The sequence below is a fragment of the Mesocricetus auratus genome, unplaced genomic scaffold (genome assembly GCF_017639785.1).
Source record: "Mesocricetus auratus isolate SY011 unplaced genomic scaffold, BCM_Maur_2.0 Super-Scaffold_100676, whole genome shotgun sequence".
Lineage (NCBI taxonomy): Eukaryota > Metazoa > Chordata > Mammalia > Rodentia > Cricetidae > Mesocricetus > Mesocricetus auratus.
This window is the reverse complement of record NW_024429266.1, coordinates 173,788,408-173,814,416: the sequence shown is the minus strand read 5'-3', so window position 1 is coordinate 173,814,416 and position 26,009 is coordinate 173,788,408. Positions and strand designations below refer to the sequence as shown.

The window sequence follows — 26,009 nt, the reverse complement described above, 5'->3', positions numbered from 1 at the left end:
CAAAAGTTTTCATTATGTATATATTTTTGTTTGTTTATTTTGTTTTTTTGAGACAAGATTTCTCTGTAGCGTTGGAGCCTGTCTTGGAACTCACTTTGTAGACCAGGCTGGCCTGGAACTTACAGAGATACACTTGCCTCTGCCTCTCAAGTGCTGGGATCAAAGGTGTGTGCCACCACTCCTGTCTATATTTTTTGCTTTTGAGACAGGACCTAACTCTATAGCCCAGGCTGGCTTCAAACCCATGGCCCTCTTTATGCCTGGGTCTACCAAGTGCTGGAATCCCAGCTCTGAGCCGCCATTCCTGGCTTCGGCAGGAGCGCTATTCCTTATGCACAGGAAAGAATCCAGGGCTGACAGAGGGCCTCTCATGTGAGCGCAAACAGCTGATGTGAGGGGTGGGTCTCAGACCACAGCCCACGTCTGTTGCTTTCTGTGCCCTCTAGCCTGGTACCATGTCCTGGGCAGTACCTCTTCCTTCTAGAGCTTTCGAAACATGCCTTCTTCCCCCTTTCGGGGCTTTCTGGAAGTCAGTCTGGCTTGAAATCCCTAGGGGAGAGTTTCAAACTCAATCCCTGTGCTCTTTTCCCCAGATGGGGCTGGGGGCCAGGGGAGTGGCTTCACAGGAGAAGGAAATAAAATGGAGGGAGGCCTGGGCTGGGCTTGGCCGCGCAGTATTGCCAGGAGGCTAGGAGGTGAGGGGGAGGAGAAGAGCTGGGGTATTTGGCTACCACAAAGCAGGTGTGGTGGGTTTGGTGGATCTGTGTGAGTGGTGGGTATAAGAAACCCGGGCGAAACAGGAGTGCTTGGGTAGCAGTAAGGGGGGTTAAGTGCCTCTAACTCTGTAAGGTTGACCTGGGGAGAACCCCAGTTGTCAGGGAATGGTTTACCCTGACCGAGGAGGCAGTTCTCCATGCCTGCCCACTCCCGGTGTTCACACTCGTTCCCTGTGCTACGGGCTGAAAATGGGGACAGTGGGGACCCGATAGCTGCAGCAGAAATGGACAGGGAAGGGCAGGGCACAGGGGTCAATCTGTTGGCCACCAGAAAAGGCTTTCCTGCGTTGGCAGCAGGGAGCCAGGGCTTCTAGGGGGCTTATGCTGAGCTCCAGGTTTGAGACAAGCACTGCAGGCAGAAGAGACCGAATGTGCAGGGACTTGCAGCTCAGCAGGCAAGAACCAGAGAGCAGCGATAGGACAAAAGGCAGGGCCACAGGAGCCCGGGATTACCCCGCTACAGCTGTGATGCCCAGCCTGGGTACCTGGCGTCACAAACCACTAGTTACCTAACTAAATTAGTTAAGGCTCAACAGAAGTGCGGTGTCAGCGCCTTCATCACATTAGTCTTGGTGCCAAGGGCTCAGAGTGGGTAACATCTATGGTATTGGAGAGCACAAACCTAGACAGTCTTTAACATCACAGAAAGTTCTGTTAGCCAGTTCTAAGCCTCAGGAGAACTTTATTGCTCAAGGGCCCATGGATAGAGCAGGCTCTCCAAGGTCTGGATGCCTGTGGAGTCTCTGGACAATAGGTGACTTCCAAGTCTCTCACAGCATGAGGTGGTATGACTCACCTCCTGCCAGCTCAATGTGGACTCTGCCCCCAGGGACAGGGACAAATCAGTCTGGGCCTCTTCAGCCTTGACTTGGGCTCCTCAGCTCAGTGTTACCAGAGCTTGGGGCAGAGAAACATGGAGTGAGTTGTGTGGGGCAGCTGTGGAATAGGTGGGGGTGTAGACGCCGACTCAGTACAGTTGGTATGGACAGGGAAATGGGGGGTAGGAGGAGAGACTGGGGCAGAGGGTTGCTGTGTGGGGGTTGGGATACACTGGGTCAAAGAAAGAAAGAAAGGGATCCCTCCCTCCCTTCCCACTCTAACCAGACAGGTTGCTGCCTCCTATCCAGGTCTGACACAATCCAGCTGACAAGGATGGACTATGCCATGAAGTCTCTCAGCCTTCTGTACCCCAAGTCACTGTCCAGGTAAGGAGAGCCGGGGGTAGGAAGGAAGGGGGAACCTGAGAAGCCACCTGTTATAATTTTGAAAACTTTAATAGGTATAAAAACATGTAGAGGCTGGATGTGATGGTGCACACTTTTTTTTTTTTTTTTTTTTGGTTTTTCGTGACAGGGTTGATGGTGCACACTTTTAATCCCAGCACTTGGCAGGCAGGCGCAGGCAGACCATCGTGAGGTCAAGGCCAGCCTGTGGTCACAGAAAGCCCCAGGTCGGTCAGGGATACATAGGTCATCCTACCTTAAGAGAAAAAAGAAGTCATGTGGGTGTCTAGCTGAAACACAGATATGGCCAGGCGTGGTGGCACATGCTTTGAATCCCGACACTTGGGGAGCACAGGCATGAGGACCTTGGTGAGTTTGAGGACAGACAGTCTGGTCTGCATAGAAAGTTCCAGGTCCAGAGAGAGAGAGAGAGAGGGAAGTTAGTTTTAGTTCCAGGGCTACATATGGAGATGATATCTCAAAAACAAACAAATAAGCAAGACCCCCATTAAAACAAAACAATCCAACAATAACCCCCCACAGATCTGATTCAGGAGGCCTAAAATAGCACCCACGATCTTGCAGTCTGGACAAGTCCCCATCTTACGCTCTCTCTGCCACTGCCACAGTTCCCATCAAATCTAGAGGAAAAAGGGCCAGGCTCGGCTCCGGGTGCCTTCGTTCCTGATCTCCCAGGAGCCCCACTCCTCTCTGGGAAGTGGGGGCTACTATGCCAAGTCAACAGATGAGGAAACTGAGTCACAGACTGGGTATGCTTTCCCCTAGCAAATCCGTAGCAGAGACAAACTTGGAATTTGAGCCAAGACGCAGATTTCTCTCCACTCCTTTCTTTCTACTCTGTGTACCTCAGAGTCCCCACATATTCTACAGGCTGTTTTACACACACACACACACACACCACAACACATATATATACACACACCAGCTCCATTTCACCCTGCTTCTCATGCAAGGTGAACAAGGCCACAAAAGCAGAGCTATCTACAAGGGAATGTGACTGGTCCAAGAGCCAGCCACACTGACACAGCTTGGGGACTTGTTAGCAGTCCCTTGGGCTCCACTCAGAGGCACTGAAGTGAGTCTGATTTAAGCAAGATTCCCGCTGATTTCCCTGCCCATCCAAACTGGAGCTGTATCCCCATGGACTTTGTGAAAGCCTCCTGGAGCAGCCATGATTGACTGGAAGGAAAGGTCACACCTGAACTCAGCAGGCAGGCGTGGGCACACCTGGCAGCCACAGGCAGGTCATCTGATGTTCAAATTGTTGTCTCCAGGCATGTAGCAGTGAGCACTGCAGTGGTGACCCAACAGCTGGTGTCTAAGCCCAGCCGGGAAGTCCCCAGGGCGAGGCCGTGTCGAGTTAGCACGGCCGATCGGAAGGTTCGCAAGGGCATCATGGCTCACAGTCTGGAGGACCTCCTGGGCAAGGTGAGAGAGCTGCCTGTACCCTGCCTGCATCGGCTCACTCCGGGCCCTGGCTGAGAGTTGACCCTGCCAGCGCCTTCAGTCTCCATAGGGGCCTGAAGTCTGCGCATGAGTGGCTTGGTCTTAGCGGTGAAAGGTTCTTTATGGTGTTGGCACTGGAGGGTTGGCGTTCCTGCCTGGAGGGCTGTGTGTGTGGTAAGTGACATGGTCAAGTGACACAGGGAGGACAGTGCACTGCCATATTACACACTAGCAGTGGGTGGGTGGTTATTTCCTTGCTGAGAGGGGCCTTCATCCCCTTTCCCCACTATCTCTTACTCTTGGAGAAACGCGCCAGGCATGGCGGCTCGTACCTGGGAGCCCAGAACTTGGGAGACTAGGGTGGGAAGATCTCAGGTTTGAGGCTGCTCTGATCTACATAATTGAGTTCCAGGATACTCTGAGTATGCCTCAAAAGAAATTAAAACTAAGGCTGAGTATGGTGGTGCATGAAGAAGCAGGAGGACCACAAGTTTGAGGTCAGCCTGGTCTCTACATAGGGAGTTCCTGTCCAACTAGGGCTACATAGCAAGACCCAAGCAAGCGCCTCTTGAGACTCCGTTGGAGCACTGCTGATTGTCCTGCAAATCTGGACAGTTTTATTTTATATTTTAAAATTATTACTGTAAGAGTATGGTGTGTGTGTGTGTGTGTGTGAGAGAGAGAGAGAGAGAGAGAGAGAGAGAGGGAGGGAGGGAGGGAGGGAGGGAGGGAGGGAGGGAGGGAGGGAGAGAGAGAGAGAGAGAGAGAGAGAGAGAGAGAGAGAGAGAGAGAGAGAGAGAGAGAGAGAGAGAGAGAGAGCTGGCATGCCGGACCACTCACAGGGCAACATTTGGGAGTCAGTTGTCTCCTTCTACTGTGGGCTCCAGGTGTTGAACTCAGGTGTTAAAGTTTGCACTGCACATGCCCTTGCCTGCTGAGCCATGTAGCTGGCTTTTAAAGATGGCAAGCCAGTTATTTTATTTCCTATCCCTCAGTTCTGAATGACCTGTTTCTTCAGTTCATGCTATGTAGCTTTGGCAAGAACAAGATTACAAATAAGTTGTTGGGGCTGGAGAGATGGTTCAGTGGATAAAAGCACTTTCAGAGGACAGAGGTTTGGTTTCCAGCTCTCACATGGCCAAGTTTCAGGGAATCTGAAACCCTCAAGGGCGCTGAGTGCGTGTGGTGTGCAGACATACATGCAGGCAAAACACTGACACATATAAAATGAATGCTTAAAAATATTTTTTAAATTGACACCTGGGATGTAGCTTAGTAGGAAGAATCCTTTTCGTAGCAAGAACCCCAGCTCAATCCCTCCTACCACAAATAGACACTGAAAGAAAGAAGACAGGTAGGGTTATGCTTGTAAACATATATACCTTTTTGCCTGTCCTGGAACTCGCTCTGTAGACCAGGCTGGCCTCGAACTCACTGAGATCCTCCTGCCTCTGAATCCCAGAATTCTGGAATTAAAGGTGTGTGTTACCAACGCCTGGCCTATATATATATATCATTTTTTATTTCTTGCATTTCATTTAACTTGATCATCTGAATAAGGTTGCACCGTTGGGCTTCTCTGTGTAATGTTTTTATTTTTCTTAGTATGCCAACTATTTTTTAACTTTAATTTTTTATTTTCCTTGTATTAACTGTTTTCTATGACGTATTCTATACCAAGGAAACATGCAATTCTGCCTCACTCTTTAGATTTACCAATTTATTGATACCAAAAGGCATCCAGACATTCATATTTCCAGGGGGCATGGTTTGTTCAAGACAGGCTTTCTCTATGTATCCCTGGTTGTCCTCCTGGAACTCGCTATGTAGATCAGACTGGCCTTGAAGTCAGTTTCCCAAGTACTGGGACTAACAGTGTGTGTCACCACCCTGGAACACCAGACATTCGTATTTTAATGGGTTATAATGATATTAACAGATTGTTTACTGGTTACAATTAAATTACACCAGACTCAGTCAAGGGAACAATCTTCAATTCAGCATTGGATATTCTTTTCTTTATCCCTCCCCCTTGGTATTGGTATGGAGTCCTGGCTGGCTGCCATCTTTATATACAGAACAGGCTAGCCTTGAACTTGCTGAAATCCCTGTCCCTACCTTCTGAATATTAGGATTACTGGTGTATACTATCCATCATACTTGACTGAATTGTATTCTTTTTTAGATATAACTCATTTAAATTTATTTTGTGTGTATTGGTGTGAAGGTGTCAGATCCCTTGAGACTGGAGTTATAGATGGTTGTGAGCTGCCATGAGGGTTCTGGGAATTGAACCCCGGCCTTAACCGGAACTGTGTTCTTTTAAATAGTTTAGTCACCACTCAGATGTTAACAGCATGCATTGTTCATGTAAATGACCCAGGCTCTAGGCAGACTTTTCTGTCCCAACAGCCAGTTCCCAAAGAACCACACACAGACTCATTATTAATTATAAATGCTTGGCCGATAGCTTAGAGTTGTTTTTAGCTAGCTCATACGACTTAAATTAACCCTTTTAGCATCTACCCTCTGCCACATGGCGGTACCTTCTTTCAACCCAGCATGCTCATCTTGCTTCTCTCTGCATCTGCTCCTGACTCCCGAGACTCTGCCCTTCTTCCCAGAGTTCTCTGTGTCTTGCCCTCCCAGCTATTCCTCCTGTGTAGCTACTGGCCAGTCAGTTCTTTTATTAAACCAATCAGAAGGTACCTTGGCAAAGACACATCTTCGCAGTGTACAAAAAGATTATTCCATAACAACACGCCTTTAATCCCAGCACATGGGAAACAGAGGCAGGTGGATCTCTGTGAGTTCTAGGCCAGCCATGGCTACATAGTGAGACCCTGTCTTAAAGCAAAAGAAACAAAAAACCATCACCAAAAAAGTAAAGTTTAACTGGGCCTGGTGGTATAGGCCTGTAATCCAGGCTACTTGGGAAGCTGAGGCTAGAAAATCTAAGCAGAGGGCTAAGACCTGCCCATACTACAGTGAGTTCCAGGCCAACCTAAAGAGCTTATTAAGACTCTGTCTCGCCGGGCGTTGGTGACGCACACCTTTAATCCCAGTACTCGAGAGGCAGAGGCAGGCGGATCTCTGTAAATTCGAGACCAGCCTGGACTACCAAGTGAGTTCCAGGACAGCCTCCAAAGCCACAGAGAAACCCTGTCTCGAAAACAAAAAAAAAACAACAACAACAACAACAAAAAAAGACTCTGTCTCCAAACAAAAGGTACAAAGAAGTCTGGAGATATAGTCCAATGTTGCAGTTTGCTCAGCATGCCTGAGGCCTTAGATGTGACTGTTAATATTGCTCCCGACCCCGCACAAAAAGAGAAACCCATGGTATGTAATTTATATCTCGATAAAAAAGACCTCACATATGACTCCAATTCTATTAGACTACACTGTTTCTTGGCAGTACTGAGACACAGCCCTTGAGTGGGCCCCTACAGTAACAGTCAGTCCACCGCACAGATGGTGGTGGCTCACTCGCTTGCTCTCTGGCAGCTGAGCTGCTTACCGCGGGCCTTGCCTCTCAGCTCTGTGGCTCCATAGGGATGGCAGCGATGTCACCAACCTTCTTTTCCAGGCCCAGGATATCTTGAAGCTTAAAGACAAGCCCTTCTCCCTCGTGCTGGAGGAAGACGGCACAATTGTTGAGACAGAAGAATACTTCCAAGCCCTAGCAAGAGATACCGTGTTCATGGTCCTTCAGAAGGGGCAGAAGTGGAAGCCCCCATCAGAACAGGTGACAGCAGCCTCCCCTGGCAGGGGTGAGTGTCGAGGGCATGGGAGGAGTCCTGGAGATGAGCTAACATGGGCTTGTCTTTCAGTGCAAGAAGAGACCACAGCTATCCATTTCCCAGAAGCCAACAAAGAAGATTGATGTGGCCCGGGTAACCTTTGACCTATACAAGCTGAGCCCTCAGGACTTCATCGGCTGCCTGAATGTGAAGGCGACCCTCTACGACACATACTCGCTTTCCTACGACTTGCACTGCTACCGGGCCAAGCGCATCGTGAAGTGAGTGGATTGGGACAGCTGGGGACAGGGTGTGAGACTAGCTAACCAGAGGGCCTATCTGCCAAAGCTGAGCTCTCTCAGGGCCTGGGTTGGCGCTGGGGCTAACAAAGAATGAGCCACGTCTGTGAAGGGACTTATCTAAGGGACTTACATTAGGGTGTGCAGAAATTGTTTACTACTTAGTATAGCGATTGAAAGACCTGAAGTAAGCGGGCTTCAGGCTGAATACCCCGGTGATGTCCCGAGCTCAATAACCAGAGGTTTTTTAGCGATGACCATGTTTTTCACCCCCAAAAGTAAATTTCACATAGTCACTGCTCAGTGAACTTTCTTTTGTGTGCTGGAGATAGAACCCAGGGTGGCACACATGCTAAACACACACTCATGTCCTGAGCTATTTCCACAGCTAATATTTTTGTAAGTGAAAATATAACTGTAATTACAGTACTTTGGAGGTGGAGGATCAGGAGTTCAAGGACAACCTGGGCCAGATCAGACCTTGTCTTAAAAACAAAAACAGAAAAAGGGAACCACTCAGCCAGAGGATCTAGGTTCAGTTCCCAGCACCAACCTCAACCAGCTCACAACCACATGTAACTGCAACTCTAGGAAATATGTCGCCCTCTTCTGATCTCTGTGGGCACTACACTCAGGTGCATAACCCCCACCTCCCACACATACCTATACATGGAAAAAATAAAATAAAAAGGCCAGGAGTCATGTCTTTGGTCCCAGCACTCAGGAGGCTGAGGCAGGTGAGTCTCTGTGAGTTCAAGGCCAGCCTGGTTTACAGAGCAAGTTTCAGGGTGGCTAGAACTGTTACACAGAGAAACACCATCTTGAAAAACAAAATCCCAGCACTCGGGAGGCAGAGGCAGGTGGATCTCTGTGAGTTTGAGGCCAGCCTGGTCTACAAAGCAAGTTCCAGGACAGCCTCCAAAACAATACAGAGAAACCCTGTCTCAAAAAGCAAAAACAAAAAAGAAAGAAAGAAAAACAAAACAACAGCAACAAAAAGAAAAACACAGAAAATAAAAACTGATGTCAAACTGTGGTTAGCTGAGTGACTTAGTTGTGTTACTATGATTTTTAAAGAAATGCACTAAGAGTCAGGTGTGATAGCACACTCACTTAATCCCAGCTAACATTCAGGAGCCAGAGGAAGGTAGATCTCTGAGAATTTTAGGCTAGCCTGGTCTACATTTCAACTTCCAAATTCTAGCTAGAGCTACACAATGAGACCTTTAAAAAAACTGTGCTAAAATCTGCACATCCAACATTTTTCAATTGTGGCCACTTTAAGTGTCCTGCCGGACAGTATGAAGTAACTAACCATGTTGTGTAAGCATCGCCTTGGTTTCCAGAACCTTTGCACCAGGCAAACGAAGCTGTACTCAGTAAATAATAGCTCTTAGTCCTCTCCCGAGACCCTGCTAACCTTTACTCTACTTTCTGTTCCTCCGTTGATCAATCCTAGAGACCTCATAGAAATGGAATCAAACGGTGTTTGTCCATTCATGACTGGCTTTCCCCACTAGAAACTTGTTTTCAAGGTTCACTCTTTTGTAGAATAGGCCTTATTGTCATTCCTTTTTTTTATTGTCATTCCTTTTTAAGACTGCCTGGCTAGAGTCAAACCTCAGTTCTCTAGTTTGAAAAATAACTTTGAAGGCATTGTATGAAACACATATGTAAAGCTACAAATGGCAGCCGGGCATTGTAATCCCAGGTGCTCAGGAAGTTGAGACAGGAGGATGGCAAATTAGAAGCTTGCCTAGGCTACAGAGTAAGTTCAAGGCTAAACTGGGCAACTTAGTGAGATGTTGTCGAAAAATAAAAAAGTAAAAAGAAAGCTGAAAGGGCTGGAGAGATGGCTCAGCTGTTCCTGATGTCCTGAGTTCAATTCCCAGCAAGCACACGGTGGCTCACGACCATCTTTAGTGGGATCCCATGCCCTCTTCCAGCATAAAGTCATACATGCAGATAGAATACTCATATACATAAAATAAACTTTTTTTTAAAAAAGAGAAGAAAACTAAGGCTGTATTTCAGTGGCAGAGCACTTGCTTAAGGCCTTGTGTCCAATTCCCCTGTACCACAAAAAGAAACACACAAACACACACAAGCTTCAATGTGAGGGATTAAACCAGGGCATTCATACATGCTAGATAAGCACCGTGCCATTAAGTTATACTTCTAGCCTTAATATATTGTATTTTCAGTCTTTATATCTTTTTTTCTCTTTTCTTATTTGTCTGGGTTGCTCTGGCTGTCTTGAAACTCATTCTGTAGACCAGGCTAGCCTTGAACTCAGAGATCCAACTGCCTCTGCTTCCAGGGTGCTAGGATTAAAGGCATGCGCCACCACTGCCCAGCCGGTCTTTATCTCTATATATGTGTGTATATTATATGTGTGAATGTGGGCACCCATCTACCACAGCATGCATTTAGAAGTCAGAGGGCAGCCTAAGGTGCTGGTCATCTTCCACCGTGTTTGAAGCGGGGTCTCTTTGTTGTTTTTCTGCTGTATATGTCAGGCTTGCTGGCCTGAAAGCTTCAGGGAAGTCTCTGTCACCACAAGAGGAGTACTGGGGTTACTGATACAGGCAACCATCCCCAGCTTTACATGGGTTTTCATGGCAGTATGGCAAGCACTTTACCCACTAGCCATGCCTCAGGCCACTAAATTAAAAAAACACATATACACACACATACATACATGTATATATACATACACACATATGTATATACATGTACACACACACACACATGTTTTTTTGAGACGGTATCACTATGTAACTATAGCTCTCCTGGAACTTGCTTTGTAGTCTAGGCTGGCCTTGAACTCACAGAGATCTCTCTGCCTCTGCCTCCCAAGTTCTGGGACTAAACGTTTTTAGTTCAGCTTTTAAATATTTTATTTTTAATTTGTGTGTGTGTGGGGGATTTGTACATGTGAACACAGGTACCTGCTGAGGCCACAGGCAACTGATCCCCTGGAGCTGGTGTTGCAGGTGATTGTGAGCCTCCTGTCGCCAATGCTAGGAGCCTACTGAGTCCTCTACATTAGTAACACATGCTTGTAACTACCAGGCCTCGTCTCCAGCCCTGAAGTGTGTTTATGTGAGCTGCTTATGCTCTAAGTGCATGGCTACTCCCCTTGCACCCACCTAAAACATAAATTCACATATTGAATGAAGGTTAATAGAAGTCATTTTAAAAAGAACATTTATGTATTTAATTATGTAGGTATATGAGTACATGCCTGCTGTGGCATGCAAAGGCAGGCTACCCCTCTGTACAAGATTACATTTATTGTATTTGTTTGTGTGCGTATCTGAGCTCACCTGCCCAGAGCTTCCGTGTGTCCCGAGTGTGGCCATCAGAGGACAAATTTTTAGAGGCAGTTCTTTTCATCCATCGTGTGGGTCCCTGAGATAGACCTTGGATTACTGGAGTTGGCAGCCACAAGTACCTCTACTGAGCCATCTTGATGGCCATGAAGACAAGGTAAACACCAGGCAGGAGTGTTTCTTTTCATTTTTTCTTTTGTTTTTTGAGACAGGGTTTCTCTGTGTAACAGCCTTGGTTGTCCTGGCACTCACTCTGTAGACCAGGCTGGCCTCGAACTCACAGAGATCCGCTTGCCTCTTCCTCCCAAGTGCTGGGATTAAAGGCATGCGCCACCCACCTAGCAGTATTTCTCTTTCTTGTGTTTTCTCTTCCTTATTGTTCTTAAGACCAGCGGTCCTAGTGACCACTGTTGAGCCCTTGTAAATAGCTGTGGGAGAAGTTGCATTCAGCCAGCTGTTCTTGGCTGCATGTCCCATTTTCGGTCCATCAGACCACATGCTAAGTGCTTCACATTAGTTTCAAACTCATTACCCATTTTACAAATCACAAAGCTGGGGCTCAGAAGCTCAGAACATTTAAAACTTTTTTTTTTTTTCGAGACAGGGTTTCTTTGTGGCTTTGGAGGCTGTCCTGGAACTCACTTTGTAGACCAGGTTGGCCTCGAACTCACAGAGATCCACCTGCCTCTGCCTCCCGAGTACTGGGATTAAAGGCGTGCGCCACCAACGCCCGGCTTAAAACTGTTTTTAATTTTAATTTTTTTAGATAGGGTCTCATGTGTCTCAGTCTGGTCTCACACTTGCTATATAGCCAAGGATGACTTTGAACTTGATCCACTTCTGTCTCCACAGTGCCGGGTCCTAGGTTTACAGTCCTGTATTGCCACACTGGGTTATTGCGGTGCTAGGGATCAAACCCAGGGCTTTGTTCATGAAAGGCAAGCACTAAATTAGCTGCATCCCCATCCTTATAATATAATATTTTTGAAAACAAACACACACAAACTACTCTGAATCAGTGCTCAGCCCTGTCTGGCCCAAGTTTTATGCTTAGTATATAATAATATCAGGCATGGGAGGCTTGTGGCCAACATTCTGAGAATTGACCTAGAAAAACTATAAAGTCTAGGAAACAGTGTTACAAAGGGTAGATATATGTTATGTAAATTAAGCTGGCTGGTCCAGACTAGTTTAAAAAATATGGGGCTGGGGACATAGCTCTGTGGCAGGTCAGCTGCTTATGCACAAATAAAGCCCTGGGATCCATCCCTAGGACCACAGAAGAGAAAAGAAAGAAACAAAGTATCATCACAAGAAAATAAACAACTTCGCTTTGAGAACTCAAGGGGGGGGGGAGCATGGGGTTCCTGAAAAGTTGTCACAAAAGTAGAGGTGGGACTGTGTGTAAGGGGTGGCTGGCTGTGAGCCTGGTCCCCAGGTCCTGTCTGGACTTGGAAGTACTTTTGTCATTTCACTTTAATGACATCTTCCTAAGGAGGAAAGCTAACTTGAGCCCAGAATGGTAGGGCATGTCTGTATACCTAGCACTTGGGAGGACGAGGCAGGAGGATCACTGACTTCAGGGCTAAATGGGCTGTATCTCCAGATTTTGTCTCCAAAAGAGCCAAATCAAAACCAAACCAAACCAAAAAAGTTAGGTGTGGTGGCACGTAGCAGCAACAGCATCAGGAGACTGAGGCAGAAGATTACTGTGAGTTCAAAGCCAGCCTGAGTTACATAATGAGTTTCTAGCTAACCTGAGCTACGGTGTAAGACTCTATCTCTAAAACCAAAAAAAAAAAAAAAAAAAAAAAAAAAAGGAAAGAGAAAGAAACAAAGAAATCTAACTTGAAGCCAACTGCTTCAGGCCAGCATAGACAAATGGAGAAGCTATGTGGGGAGATAGGGAGGGGAGTGTTCCCTGCGTTTAACCTGAGTGCCTTGCTGTCTGTCTCTCAGGGAAATGCTCCGCTGGGCACTCTTCAGCATGCAGGCCACAGGCCACATGCTGCTTGGCTCCTCCAGTTACATGCAGCAGTTCCTGGATGCCACTGAGGAGGAACAGCCGTCCAAGGCCAAGACCCCCTCCCTCCTCCCCGCCTGTCTGAAGATGCTGCAATGAAGACCTAAGTCCTCAGAAGCCGTCCCCAGTCAAGGATGTGACTGGAGACCCTGCACTCTGCTAGAAGCCTGGAAGCTGGAGAGCTTCTCACCGACCTGCACCTCTCCCACAGCACAGCACCAAGGAAACTGCACAAAGGCTGGAGCCCTGGGGTGGGCTGGTCATGGGAGAACTTCCTAGCCCAGTTCCTTCCTTCATGTTGCAGGTAGTATAGGGGACTGACACTTGTCCCCGGAAGGCTTTGGCACAAAGTCTGCCACTCTGCCTTCATGCCGTCCCAATGTGCCACTCCCTCTCTGGTGTCCCCTCCTGCCTTGACCACGCTCATCACGCAACAGACATTGCTATGGTGGCCTCCAGAATACTTTGACCTGAATCAAGACAAAATGAACCAAATGCCATAGTGGCAGTGAGGCCTAGGGCTATGGTATGGAAATAGCTAACACTTTGTATTAGAAGAAAGGGAGGGGGAGCATCAGGGGGTCCTCTCACCTGAAACCCCAGCCATTACTTCCTCCTGCCCCCCCCCAGCTGCACATGATCTTGGGGGTGGTGCTTGAGTAGTTAAGAGGTAGAAGGTTAACTAAAGCCAGGATGACACTCATGCAGATTTGGGGGGAGCCTTACCTGTGCTAGCGACTGACTTTTGAGTAACACAAATTATTTCGAGTTACGCAGGCCGCTCCTTTAAGTAACTTAGTAAACTCACTGGTTCACCAAGCTGGACTTGGAAGGAATCATGGCTTCTTTGCCTGTCATTGGTGCCCTTGCTGGGCTGAATGCCTAGAGTTTGTGTTCCCCAGGGGAAGTCACACAATTCCTCTTCCTGTTCTTATTCCCCACTAATGTATGGTATTAGAGCCTGAAGTAAATTATTTATGCCAATACCTCATCTTTGCCTATGTTCTTTGTGTGAAACTATTTGCCAAGAAGTACAGGAGATAGCATTTATCATTATTGGTGTGTGTGTGTGTGTGTGTGTGTGTGTGTGTGTGTGTGTGTGTGTGTTGGTATGCCAGTACTATGGAGCAGGTGTGGAGGTCAGAGGACAACTTTCGTTCCACTCTGGGTTCTAAGGATTGAACTCGGATTGTCAGACTTGCACAGCAATTGCTTTTATGCAATGAGCTATATCAGTGGTGCCGTGTTTGTTCTTCTACATACAGAGTCTCATGTAACCTAGGCTGGCTCCAAACTCATTATGTAGTGGAGGATGACCTTGAACTTCTGATCCATTTGCTTCCACTTTCTAAGTGCTAGCGTTACAGGTGTGAAACACCACATCCAACTCATGTGGCTCTGGGGACTGAACTCAGAACCCAGGGCTTCCAGCATACTAGGCAAATGCTCTACCAACTGAGCCATATCCCCAGTCCTGCTCCCTTTAAATATATAAGGTTTGACATTGTGAGACAGAATAAATAAATTAATAAACAAATAAACGTTGGCTTAAAAATCTGCAGTTGATTTTTGAGGCCTATGGTCTTTGACATTTAGGCAAATCACGTGATCCATACATGTGTCAGTTTCTGAATGAAATTTGCCTGTAAGGCAAACCACTCTTTTTGTTTTTGTTTTTGTTTTTTGAGACAGGGATTCTCTGTATTGCTTTGGAGCCTGCCTAGCACTCACTCTGTAGACCAGGCTGGCCTTGAACTCACAGAGATCCATCTGCCTCTCTCTCCTGAGTGCTGGAATTAAAGGCATGCACTGCCAATGCCTGACTTAAACCACTCTTTTGATTCCCAACTGTTGTATTTTATAATAACTTTTCATGTTTGGGTTGAAAGGTCCTGGTCCATCTACAGGGCAATTTATCAATGCCTTTGCCAGCTTACACACAGCTCCCTGTCCGTGCTCGGTGCTTCCACCCTCGGGATTGCAAAGTGATCTAGCCTGGCACAGGGACCCCAGCATTGCAAAACCAAACCAGAGAGCTCTGAGGAGGAGGAGGGAGAGGAGGAGGACAGGGAGGGGAGGAGGAAGAGAAGGAGGAGGAGGAAGAGGAGAAGGAAGAGAAGGAGGAGGACAAGGGGAAAGGGGTGAAGGAGGAGGAGGAGTGAGCCCCCCATTTTTCTTTTTAAACATGAGTCTTTATTGGCCACAGCTACTTGAGGGGGATGCAGCTGGAGGTGTGGGTGGCACCAATATCCGGCTGGCCATGCTTCACCGGCTTGGAGGTGATGGAGAGCTCGCCTGGGGCGTAGTTGATCAGTTCTGGTTTGATTTCCACCTGGTTGAGGGGTTTGTCGTTGTACACTCCCACCATCTCAGGCCGGAAGATCACGTCCCAGGTGGGGCTTCACCACTTCGGGTTTCTCCATGGTTGGCGCCTCCTTCCTGGCCTTTCTCAGGCGTTTGAGTAGTGAGTACTGCTTCTGCCATAGGCCATGGTCAGACGCCACCTCTGGGGGCTGTACAGCTATGTCAGAGGGCACAGGACGAGTCCAGCAGCTGGTCCAGGTCCATGCTGCAGTGCTTGAGTTTGCGGAAGGCCCACTTCCTCTGCTCCACTTCAGCCATTTTGGTGGCTCCTGGGAAAAGGAGCCCCCATTCGTTAGCAACAGGTAACTGACCTAAGCAGGAAAGACTAGGCCTGTAGGAAACCAGACTTCAGTCTGGCTCTCAGATCCAAAGCTAACAATTTCACAATCCTCCCTGTAAAGCCCATTTGGATTTAGAAAACACTAGGACCAAGGGCCAAGTTACTTAAGCTTGTCTGGAAAGCCACCGCTGGCAGCTGCCCCGAGCCTGGAGCCAAGTGTGAGAAGAGAAAAGCAGCGAAGGACAGACAGGTCGAGTGCAGTTTCTATTCTGGGTCCTCACAGTTGTAGATGTGGCTGGAGGCTGGTTCAGGGCAGGCTGGCTCCAGGGCTTGGTCTTCTGGAGTCCTGTTCCCCGTTGCTGAAGCTCCAGCCTGTCCACACCTGCTACAAAGCTATAACTGAGCTAGAGGGGGCTGATGCAAGCTGATGTTTGTCCCAGGCCTCTTCTCCTGGGGTCTGGTTTCGCAAATTCAGCAGCTGACTGTGGCTGCCATCTGGCACTGAGCCCTCAGCCCAGGCAAACTCTGGCTCCTCCTTTTCTTCCAGGAATTCAGAGCCCACTGGAATGAAGGTAGCTATCTGTGAGAAGGGAACAAGAAAGGGCAGCCTGCTATGGGACAGGAAGGGAGACCTCCAAAGAGTAAAGGGACTACACCCTCCAGAGGACCAGGCCCTGGTCCAAGTGGAGAAATGGCCGTTCCTGGGGCTAGAAACTATTGGTGGAGGAGATGTATGCTTAGCTGAGTGAGCCATGAACACCAGATTGGCTAGTTCTCTGTCTCTGTCTCACTTCTAAATAGATAAAAATAAAAACCATCAAAAAACCCAAACATATACATTTTGTGTTTTGGGGGTATATATTGGCATGCATGTGCCATAGCATAAAATAAGTCTAGAGGTTAAAGGACAGCTCCTGGGAGCTGGCTCTCTCCTCCCACCCTGTGGATTCTGGGAATCAGACTCAGGTGGTCAGAGTTGGCATCAATCATCCTTGCTGGCTGAGCCATCTCACTGACTCATGTATGTGTTAGACAGCTCAGGCTGGCCCCAGACTTTGTGTAGTTAAGGATGACTGTGAACTCCTGACCCATCAGCCTCCACCTCTGCAGTTCTGGGATTATAGCTGGACACCTTGCCCAGTCTGTCCCAAGTCCTTGCGTAAACCATTTCTGAGATGCACAGGAGGTTTTGGGAGTACCCACAGTCTGACAGAACAGTCACCACTCCAGGCGAAGCCAGACAAGGTGAAACCACTTGCTTTTTTTTTTTTTTGTGCCAGATTTGTCACCAATCCTTTCTGTGTTGTGCATATCACGCAGTCCTGGCTGTCTTGGAACTTGTAGAACAGGATGGCCTCAAATTCATAAGAGATCTGCCTGCCTCTATCTCTCAAGTGCTAGGATTAATGCTATGACCATCATGCCCAGATTTATTCTTTAAAAGTTGGTTTTAGAGCTGGGCGTTGGTGGCACACGCCTTTAATCCCAGCACTCAGGAGGCAGAGGCAGGCGGAACTCTGTGAATTTGAGACCAGCTTGGTCTACAAGAGCTAGTTCCAAGACAGCCTCCAAAGCCACAGAAAAACCAAAAACAAACAAAAAAAAGAGTTGGTTTTTAAAAAAAGTTGGTTTTAAGAAAAAAATCAATGATTTTCAAGTTGAGAATCTCACACATGTTAGGCAAGCACTCTGCTACCACTGAGCTATATTCCCAGGCCCAACAATAAACAATCCTTTCAAAAAAAACCGTAGACTTATTACCAATAAGATGTAATAGATAAAAGTGTTTGCTGTCAAGCCTGAGAACCTGAATTCAGTCCCTAGAGAACAGACTCCCACAAGCACAAGCTGACCTTTTGAGAGATCCCAACTCAACATTTTTAGACCCATCACAGTGTGACTTGCTCTTCTGCCCTCTCCTGAGGAACTGGAGACCTCAAGATAAACTTAAAAGATAACCCTCCCTGATCCAGGAACTAGCTCACCACATTCCTGCTCAATGTTTAACTGTACAATGCCCAAAGAATGCTTGCTTGGGATAACCTTCCTGTTAAGACATAAGCTATCATTTAACTTCCTCATCCTTTATGACGTTTGCCTAACTCCCCCATTCGGTTTTTCCCTTTAACCCCCCCACCCACTGCAGCTACTAGGGGTGGAACTTCTCTGCCCCTGCGAGGGTCATGAGCTCGGCCCCAGTGCATTGGTTCCCTGAATAAACCTCATGTGCTTACAGCAAGAACGGTCTCTCTTGAATTATTGGGGCATCAGCTTATGAGACTTGAGTGAGGGTCTCCCCACTCTGGGGATCTTTCACTTTGATCTCTACATACATACATACAACAGCACCACCACTAACTCCTCCCCTCAAAAATAAGTGTTTAAAAATAGCAGATTTAGGGACATTCCTGAAATCCCAGCACTCAGGAAGCATAGCCAGGAGGATTGACACACAATTGAAGCCAGCCTTGTCTGCATAGCATGTTCCAGATCATTTGGAGCTACGTAGTGTGACTCTGTCTCAAAAAAACAAAAACAAAAAGGATTGAAACTTCTATGATTAATTATCCAGGGGGCTGGAGAGATGGCTCTGCAATTAAGAGCACTGGTTCTTTCAGAGAACTGGGTTCCCCTCCCAGCATCTACACATCGGCTCTCAACCACCTGTGACTCCAGTTCCAGGGGATCTGATGCCTTCTTCCAGCCTCAGGACTCATGCTCGCACATCATATGTCTGGATACATGAAGACAAAATTTGTGAACAGAGAGTTAAAAATAAAAAGATTAATCATACAGGATCTGGCCCAAGAGCTTATCAGGTAAGGGTGCTTGGTGCCAAGTCTGATGGCCTGAGCTTGGTTCCCTAGAGTCCATGTTATAGGAAAATCTCACTCTTAAAAGTTGTCCTCTAGGTCAGGTGGTGATGGCAGCACACGACTTTTATTCCAGCACTCAAGAGGCAGAAGAAGCAGATGTCTGTGAGTTCCAGGCCAGCCAGGGCTACACAGTAAGACCCTGTCTTAATTAATAGAGGCTGCAATCTACTGGGCGATGAGGTTGAGCCAGAGTAGCACACAACATTGTAGACAGGAAGTTGAAAGAACCAAAGCAGAAAGTAGCCAATGTAAGACACAGCCTCTAATGACAGCCACCCACAATGAACTCCCTACTTCCTCCAAGCAGGCCCCACCTCCCACAGTTCCATTACCCACCAAGAACCCATCCAAATTCTGAATGGTTCACCAGAGTTCTTAGGTTCCAATTGTCCCTGGAAGCCTCCTTATAAACCTGCCCAGACACATGCTATGCTAGTAGCCAAGCTATTCCTCCTCTCAATCAAGATACACCATCGTTTCTTCCACATTCGTCTAATTTCTGTTGCTATAGCAAAACACCTGAGACCAGTCTGAGGGTGCAGCTCAGTGACAGCATGCTTGCCTGGCACGTGTGGAGTCCTGGATGGAGAGATGACGCAGTGGTTGAGAGCATTGGCTGATCTTGCAGAGGACCTGAGTTCAGTTTCCAGCACCCACTGCCTAAAACTCTAGCGTTAGAGGGTCTGATGTCCCTTTTTAGGCTTCTCCGTGCACCTGCAACACATGTGGTATATACTTACACTGACACACAGGCATGCACACCTAATAAAAATAAAACGAATCACACAGACATAGTTTATCTAGGTCCTGGTTCTAGAGGCTGCAGAGTCCAAGAGCATGGCATAGCCAGTATCTACTTAGCACGGGCAGGGGCCTTTCTGGTGCACCCCAACACCGAGGAAGCCACCCCGCAATGAGGAAAAGGTTCTCTTTTCTCTCCTCCCCTTAGAAAGCTGTTAAGGCCATCATGGAATCACTCTCTTCATAATTTTATCTGGTACTAATTACTTCAGCCTCCACGTACCATTAATACGAAGTTGGAGATTTACTTTCCCACAGCTGAACTTGGGAGGACTGGATAAAACCTCAGCAAAGGACACGACACAACTGTGGCTGAGTGCCGTGGAGGAGGCAGCATAGGCCTCTAAATTAATGTCTCTCAACCTTCCCAATGCTTCGACCTTTTAATACAGTTCCTCATGTTGTGGTGATCCCCAACCACAGAATTATTTTTGTCACTAACTCATAACTGTAATTTTGATACTGTTATGAATTTTTATGTGAACATCTATATTTTCTGATGGTCTTAGGTGACCCCTGTGAAAGGGCTGTTCTACCCTCAAAGGGGTCATGGCCAGAAGTTTGAGAGCCACTGCTCTAAATGGAAGAGGAGAGAGGGATCATTGCAGGCCTCTGATGTCTTTTTTCTTTTTTTATTTTCAAGACAGGGTTTCTCTGTGGCTTTGGAGGCTGTCCTGGAACTTGCTCTGTAGACCAGGCTGGTCTGGAACTCACAGAGATTCACCTGCCTCTGCCTCCCGAGTGCTGGGATTAAAGGCGAGCACCACCACCGCCCGGCTAGCCCTCTGATTTCTCTGCCAGAAGCAACAGTCCAGTGCTAGAGCCCTTTTAGCAAGGTCTTTCAGGCCTGGGATGTAGCTTAATAAGTTATGGGATCAAAGGCATAATATTTCATTATTTTATTATGTTCATATTGTTACTGTTTTGTATTTTATTTATTTAGGGGGTGTAAAGAGAAGCTTTTTCAGCCGGGTGGTGGTGGCGCACGCCTTTAATCCCAGCACTCGGGAGGCAGAGGCAGAGGCAGGTGGATCTCTGTGAGTTCGAGGCCAGCCTGGTCTACAGAGCGAGCTCCAGGACAGCCTCCAAAACAATACAGAGAAACCCTGTCTCGAAAAACCAAAAAAAAAAAAAGAGAGAGAGAGAGAAGCTTTTTCCTTGAGAGAAGCCTTCCCGCCAGCCTGGTTCTAGAGCCCCATCAGTCCCAAATAAACACACAGAAGGCTATATTAATTATGAAGCTGTTGGCCTTGCTTGTTTCTTACTGGCTAGCTCTGACTTAAGTAATTACCCCATAATTGTTAATCTAAGTATGTCTCTTACCGGAGAAATTTCCGGGCCTCCTACCCCATGGCGTTACATCTCGAACTCTCTTGTGTTTCTCCTTCCCAGAGTCCTCCTGGACTCCTAGTCCCACCTATCTAGATTCCTATTGGCTCAACAGTGCTTTATTGACATAAGACTTCCCCAACAAGGGGGACTTTTTTTTGAGACAGGGTCATGTAGCTCCTGCAACTTACCATGTAGACCAGTGCCGGGATGAAAGGCCAGGTCTGCGTTTTATTGTTAATTATGTATATATGTGACTCTTTGTGTGGGAATTGGATCTCTTTGAACAGGGTTACTGGACAAGTGTTACAAGAGGTTGTGAGTACGAGAATGTGGGTGCTGGAAACAGCTATTGATTTAACCACTGACCCATCTCTCCAGTTTGTTTTATGTTATGCCTATGTATAATGTTTTTCAGACATAAAGAACCAGCCTGTCTCCATTTTAGACTTAAAAGCCATCTTATAGGAAAGACAAACTGGGTTCATTTCTGTTTATAATTAAACCTCTGTTTCTCAAGGATTGGGCTATGTCTCACTTGTAACCTTAACTGCAAATAGTTCTTTACTGTGTAGTCCAGGAAACCCCAATCATGTCTTTGTTTTATTTTTTTTTATTTTTATTTTTTTGGTTTTTTCGAGACAGGGTTTCTCTGTGGCTTTGGAGGCTGTCCTGGGACTCGCTTGGTAGTCCAGGCTGGTCTCGAACTCACAGAGATCCGCCTGCCTCTGCCTCCCGAGTGCTGGGATTAAAGGCGTGCACCACCAATGCCCGGCCTCATGTCTTTGTTTTAAAAAGTTAATTATCATCTTGCAACCAAACCTTTGTTTCAAAATGGTTGTTATGACTTGAATTCTTAAGACTACCTGTTGTTACGACCACCTTGCCTGCATGTCTGTGTTTCAGGAGGCCATCATGACTAACTTGGCATGCTTATGTTCTGCTCCTGTACCCCTACCCATTTTACCTGCCAAATCCTCCATCTGGGGACCCCTACCTTGAGCTATAAAAACTTTGTTTTGCCTGAAATGGTGGTGCACGATTTAATCCCAGCACTCAGGATCTCTGAGTTCTAGGCAAGCCTAGTCTACAGAGCAAGTTCCAGGACAGGCTCCAAAGCAACACAGAGAAACCCTGTCTCGAAAAACCAAAACAATAAAAAAAAAACTTTTGTCTTCCTCACATCCAATTCGGACCTCTCAAACCAAGCCTTAGGGGGAGGCATCAATGTACATGAATAAAAAAGCTTGCTTTAATTAATTTGGTCACGATGATTTGGGTGGTGGTCTTTCTCATAGTAAGCATTTTGATGGATGGGATGGGATGGACAGGGATGGATTATGGCACTCAGGAGCCAAAGAATACTGAGTGGTACAGCTTGGATAGAAAGGTATTCTAGTATTTGGGAGCCAATGAATACCACAAGTCACAGTAAGCATAGCAGCTCACAGCCCTGGTTCAAGGAAAGGCTTTCCCAGTGTATCAGCTCTGCTAGGGCAAGAGAGGGTTCAACTCCAGTCCCCCCAGAGAGCCAAGTGTAACAACTTTGCTTTGTCAGGGAAGGTTTCCCCAGCAAAACGTGTTACAGCCCTGCTCCTCTCCAATCTGCCCAGGGTTGTCTCTGCTCCTGTGAAAGGTCTCACCCAAACCTCATTCAAAAGACTTATTGGGAGTGCAGAATCCAGGAGAGTCACTTCCCTCTGCCAGGGTGACGGAGGACAGCTGGACAATCCAAACAGCCTAAAGCTGAACAGGCACAGGGTTTATATAGGGATTCTTAGGGGGTGGAGTTTTTCCAGGGAGATTTCCAGGGTGGGGATTGGTTAGATTTCAATCCCTGAGCACAGAATGGCTAGATCTCCTGCTCAGGGATTGGTTAGTTTTCTGCACAGAGGGTCGGATTTGGCTGTTTTTGTTTTTTTGAGAAAAGTTTTCTCTGTATTGCTTTAGAGGCTATCCTGGAATTCGCTCTATAGACCAGACTGGCCTCAAACTCACAGAGATCTGCCTGCCTCTGCCTACCGAGTGCTGGGATTAAAGGCGTGTGCCACCAACACCTGACTAGATTTGGCTCTGGTTTCAGCGCCAAAGTGTGTTTCTTTCACTGGTGCTTTTTAGCCTTTTGGCTCTGATTTTAGGGCAGGGTTTATTTCTTTCACTGGCTCTGATTCCAGGGACAAAGTGTGTTTCTTTGGCACTGGTTTCAGGGTCAGGGTGCATTTCTTTGGTTCTGGTTGGAGGGCCAAAGTGTGTTTCCTTGGCTCTGCTCAGGGTGTTTCTTTGGCTGGACCTTTTTCCTTACACTCATCCCATCTTTGGAATTAACAACATACTGGCCAGTGTGGAACTTAATATGTGAACCACACCAAGCTTGTTTCTCTTTTCTTTTTTTGGGACAGGGTTTTTCTGTGTAGTCCTGCCTGTCCTGAAACTCAGGCTGGCCTCTGTTGAAGGCAAGCACCACCACACCCGGCCTAGTTTGTTTTTCTTTTGATAGGACCTTACACGTTGTAGGGAATCCTTCCCTGAAGCACGGCTGTAAGCTGCTACGCTTACTGTGACCTGTGGTATTCCTTGGCTCCAGAGCTCCAGGATACCATCCCAGCTGTAACGCTCAGTATTCTGTGACTCCCAAGTGCCAGAATACCTGTCCCATCCGATCGGCCCCAACGCTTACACATATCCCAGACTAGTCTCCAACTCAGTCTGTATCTGTGTTTTTGGTCTTCATGTGGTGCTGGGGATCGAACCCAGAAACTCGTGCATCCTAGAAAAATCTCTCTACCACCCGAGCCACAGTCTTGGGATGTTTTATGTCACAGACCGTTTCCATGCAGGTGCCCTAGCCCGAAGGCTTTACAAGGATGCGTTTCAGATTAAGGGTCCTGAGAATTGAAACAATCTATCTGTAGGCTCGCCTCTTTCTATTCTAAGACACGGCCTCTACCGGGAGTAAATAACCGCGCTTCCTGCCTCTGTTTGCCCCAAAGCAGAGCCCCAAAAGGTACTTATCCTTCCTGGGCCAAAGGAAAGTTTGAATCTTCCCTCCGCGGAACCCGCCTTCTCGATGCTCTGATTGACAGCCCACCTGACCAACCAGCGCACGGAGGATGCACGTGGTCCGTGGACACGCATGCGTCTGTGCTTGTTCCGGCGATGGGCGTCTTCCGTGTTTGGCGTTGTGTGTCTGGCACCTGGCAACCCTGGCTGGGGGCTGGGACACGGCCGAGAGATGCAGGCTTCGGCACCGAGGCTGGGTGATTATAACTCAACACTTAGGTGTAGGAGGGAGGCTAGGACAAGGGCAGGTCCGGCATTCACATGAGGACTTGGGTTCTAATCCCAACTGTGACCCGACACGAGATGGTTGGCGCTCTGAGCGTCTGATGCCCCTTCTGTAGTCTTGGGGGCATGTGAGCCTCATCTGTCAGCCGAGCCGGGGGTTCTGAGGGTTTTGTACGAAAAGGCTGCACTGGGTAGGGTGGGCGGAGGAGTTACCAGCTTGTGTCCTTTTTCTCAGGCGTCGGCCTCAACCTCAAGGTTCCAGCAACCGCAAGGACCCAGTGGAGGACCAACCCTTCCCCGGGCTTCTGCGGACAGAGAACCTCGGCCCAGAGGAGTTGGCTGACGTGCTGCGGGCAGCTGTGGTGGATCAGAAAGGTAGGGGAGGCTATGGCTCCCGAACCTCAGACCCCCTGGAGTCGGACCCCTGTAGCTGCAGGAGCCGGGCCAGCAGTCACATTGCCTCTGCTAGCCTCAGCATCATGGAGACAGGCATAGGAGACCTTCACGGCGCCCCGCATTCTGAGACCCTCAGGAGCAGAAGTTAGCTTCCTTGGGTCTGTAAGCAGCATGCCGTTTGCCTTTAGGAATAACAACTTTGCTGTTCGTGTAGCAATGAGGCTACAGAGTACTGAGATTTTAAATAAGGCTCCTGTCTTGAGAGATCAAGCGTTCTGATGTGAGACATAAAGAATCTCTGCTGTTTCTGGGAGTGGTGACCACACCTGTAATCCCAGAATTTGGGAGACAGTGGATCCCAAGGAGGATCAGGAGTTCAAGACCAGACTTAGCTATAGTGAGTTTGAGGCCGGCCTGTTTGAGCCGTCTCTGGCACACATTATAGGGAGATAAGTGCAGAGGCCCTGGGGTGCAGGGAGCAGGAAGTTCAGTTTGGAGTGGGCTTGGGAATCTTATAACCCGGGGCTGCATGCACACAGCTGCTTTTGCTGACGTCTACTGAATGTTTCAGGACCTCTGGTGACACTGAACAAGCCACAGGGCCTGCCTGTGACAGGTATGGGCAGGGGCAAGGAGGGAGAGGCTGGTGGGGAGAGTTGGTTGGATGGTGCTCTGGGAACTTGTCCTCTCCCTCTGACTTCTCAGGGAGACCTGGGGAGCTGACCTTGCTTTCGGTGCTGCCACAGCTGAGCCAGGCCCTGGGGCTTGAACACCGGGAACTCCAGGTTGTGCGAGCACCTGGAAAGTAAGTGAGGAGTGTGGTGGGCATTTATTTTATACCCACTGTATAAAATATATAAGGGTCCCAGTCAGGTGACTGGCATGTGTAGTAACTTAGGGCATTTGACTCTGAGTTCTCTGGGGGCCAGAAAAAAGGTTTTAGGATTTGTTTTTTTAGGAGGTCTGGACTGTAGTCCTGGTGTTCCTTTGGAGAGGTGGGAGGGGTCTCCTTTTTTTACATATACTTTATGTGCATTGGTTTTTTATCAGCATGTATGTCTGTGAGGGTTTCAGGTCCCCTGGAACTTGAGTTCAGACAGTTGTGAGCTGCCATGTAGGTACTTGGAATTGAACCAAGGTCCTCTGAAAGAGCAGCTAGTGCTCTTAACCACTGATCATCTCTCTAGCCCTTTAAAAATACCAAAGATTTGTTTTTATTTAATGTGTTTAGCCTGCATGTATGTCTGTGCACCACACATGCCTGGTGCCCCCAGAGGCCAGCCTGCAGGTGTGTCTGTGTACCGCAGTGCATGCCCAGTGTCCCAGAGGCCAGGAAGAGGGCATCAGATCTCCGGGAACTGGAATTACAGTTATGACCCACTATGTGGGAGCTAAGTGCTGGTCCTCTGCAAGAGCAGCCATCTGTCTCTCTTTTTTCCCTGACCAAGAGGCTTTATGTGACTTGTCCCCTTCTTCCAGGGAGGCCTCTGGGCTTGTGCTCCTCTCCAGCTGCCCCCAGACAGCAAGCCGCCTGCAGAAGTTCTTCGTTCACTCAAGGAGAGCACAGAGGCCTACAGCCACCTACTGGTAAGAGGTGCAGGGTCACTCCCAGGGCCAAGGAAAGTTCCAGCTGGCTGCTCTGAGACTTCCTTTCTTTTCTCAGTGCCATTACTGATGGCATTCCTGAGCCTTCTGAGGGGAAGATCCACGTAGCCCTGAAGCTGGAACGCATGGATGGCATAGATCTTGTGAGTCAGAAGCCACCAGAGTCCTTTCAGGTTTTTGCATTGCAGAGGAGTCTGTACTGTGTAC

General features: G+C 47.9%; 2 protein-coding genes across 4 annotated transcripts in view; both read left to right on the top strand.

Moving 5' to 3' along the window:
- The first annotated feature begins 607 nt into the window (after positions 1-607).
- Positions 608-13,857, top strand: Cidec (cell death inducing DFFA like effector c). Of its 2 annotated transcripts, none has more exons than XM_040737531.1 (6): positions 608-695; positions 1,904-1,981; positions 3,295-3,448; positions 7,056-7,214; positions 7,300-7,490; positions 12,803-13,857. In XM_040737531.1, exons 2-6 carry the CDS (start codon positions 1,929-1,931, stop codon positions 12,963-12,965), a joined length of 720 nt encoding a protein of 239 aa, XP_040593465.1. In that variant the 5' UTR covers positions 608-695; positions 1,904-1,928; the 3' UTR covers positions 12,966-13,857. The 2 variants fall into 2 exon arrangements, with proteins under 2 accessions (XP_040593465.1, XP_012965727.1); XM_013110273.3 differs by lacking the exon at positions 608-695 and adding an exon at positions 1,578-1,694.
- Positions 13,858-23,637: 9,780 nt separating this feature from the next.
- Positions 23,638-26,009, top strand: part of Rpusd3 (RNA pseudouridine synthase D3) — a 9,020-nt gene continuing 6,648 nt past the window's right edge. Inside the window, exons 1-6 of one of the 2 annotated variants that reach the window (XM_021224838.2) lie at positions 23,638-23,773; positions 24,037-24,176; positions 24,769-24,813; positions 24,903-25,002; positions 25,677-25,784; positions 25,861-25,945. In XM_021224838.2, the coding sequence (XP_021080497.1) occupies positions 23,673-23,773; positions 24,037-24,176; positions 24,769-24,813; positions 24,903-25,002; positions 25,677-25,784; positions 25,861-25,945 (579 nt within the window). In that variant the 5' untranslated portion in view covers positions 23,638-23,672. The remainder of the gene's footprint in view (positions 23,774-24,036; positions 24,177-24,768; positions 24,814-24,902; positions 25,003-25,676; positions 25,785-25,860; positions 25,946-26,009) is intronic. The other variant, XM_005066146.4, reaches the window with a different exon arrangement.

Coding starts and splice junctions, on each gene's coding strand:
- Cidec (XM_013110273.3), top strand. Junction 3,449..7,055: donor TGGAGGACCTCCTGGGCAAG/GTGAGAGAGCTG, acceptor CTTCTTTTCCAG/GCCCAGGATATCTTGAAGCT. Junction 7,215..7,299: donor GGAAGCCCCCATCAGAACAG/GTGACAGCAGCC, acceptor CTTGTCTTTCAG/TGCAAGAAGAGACCACAGCT.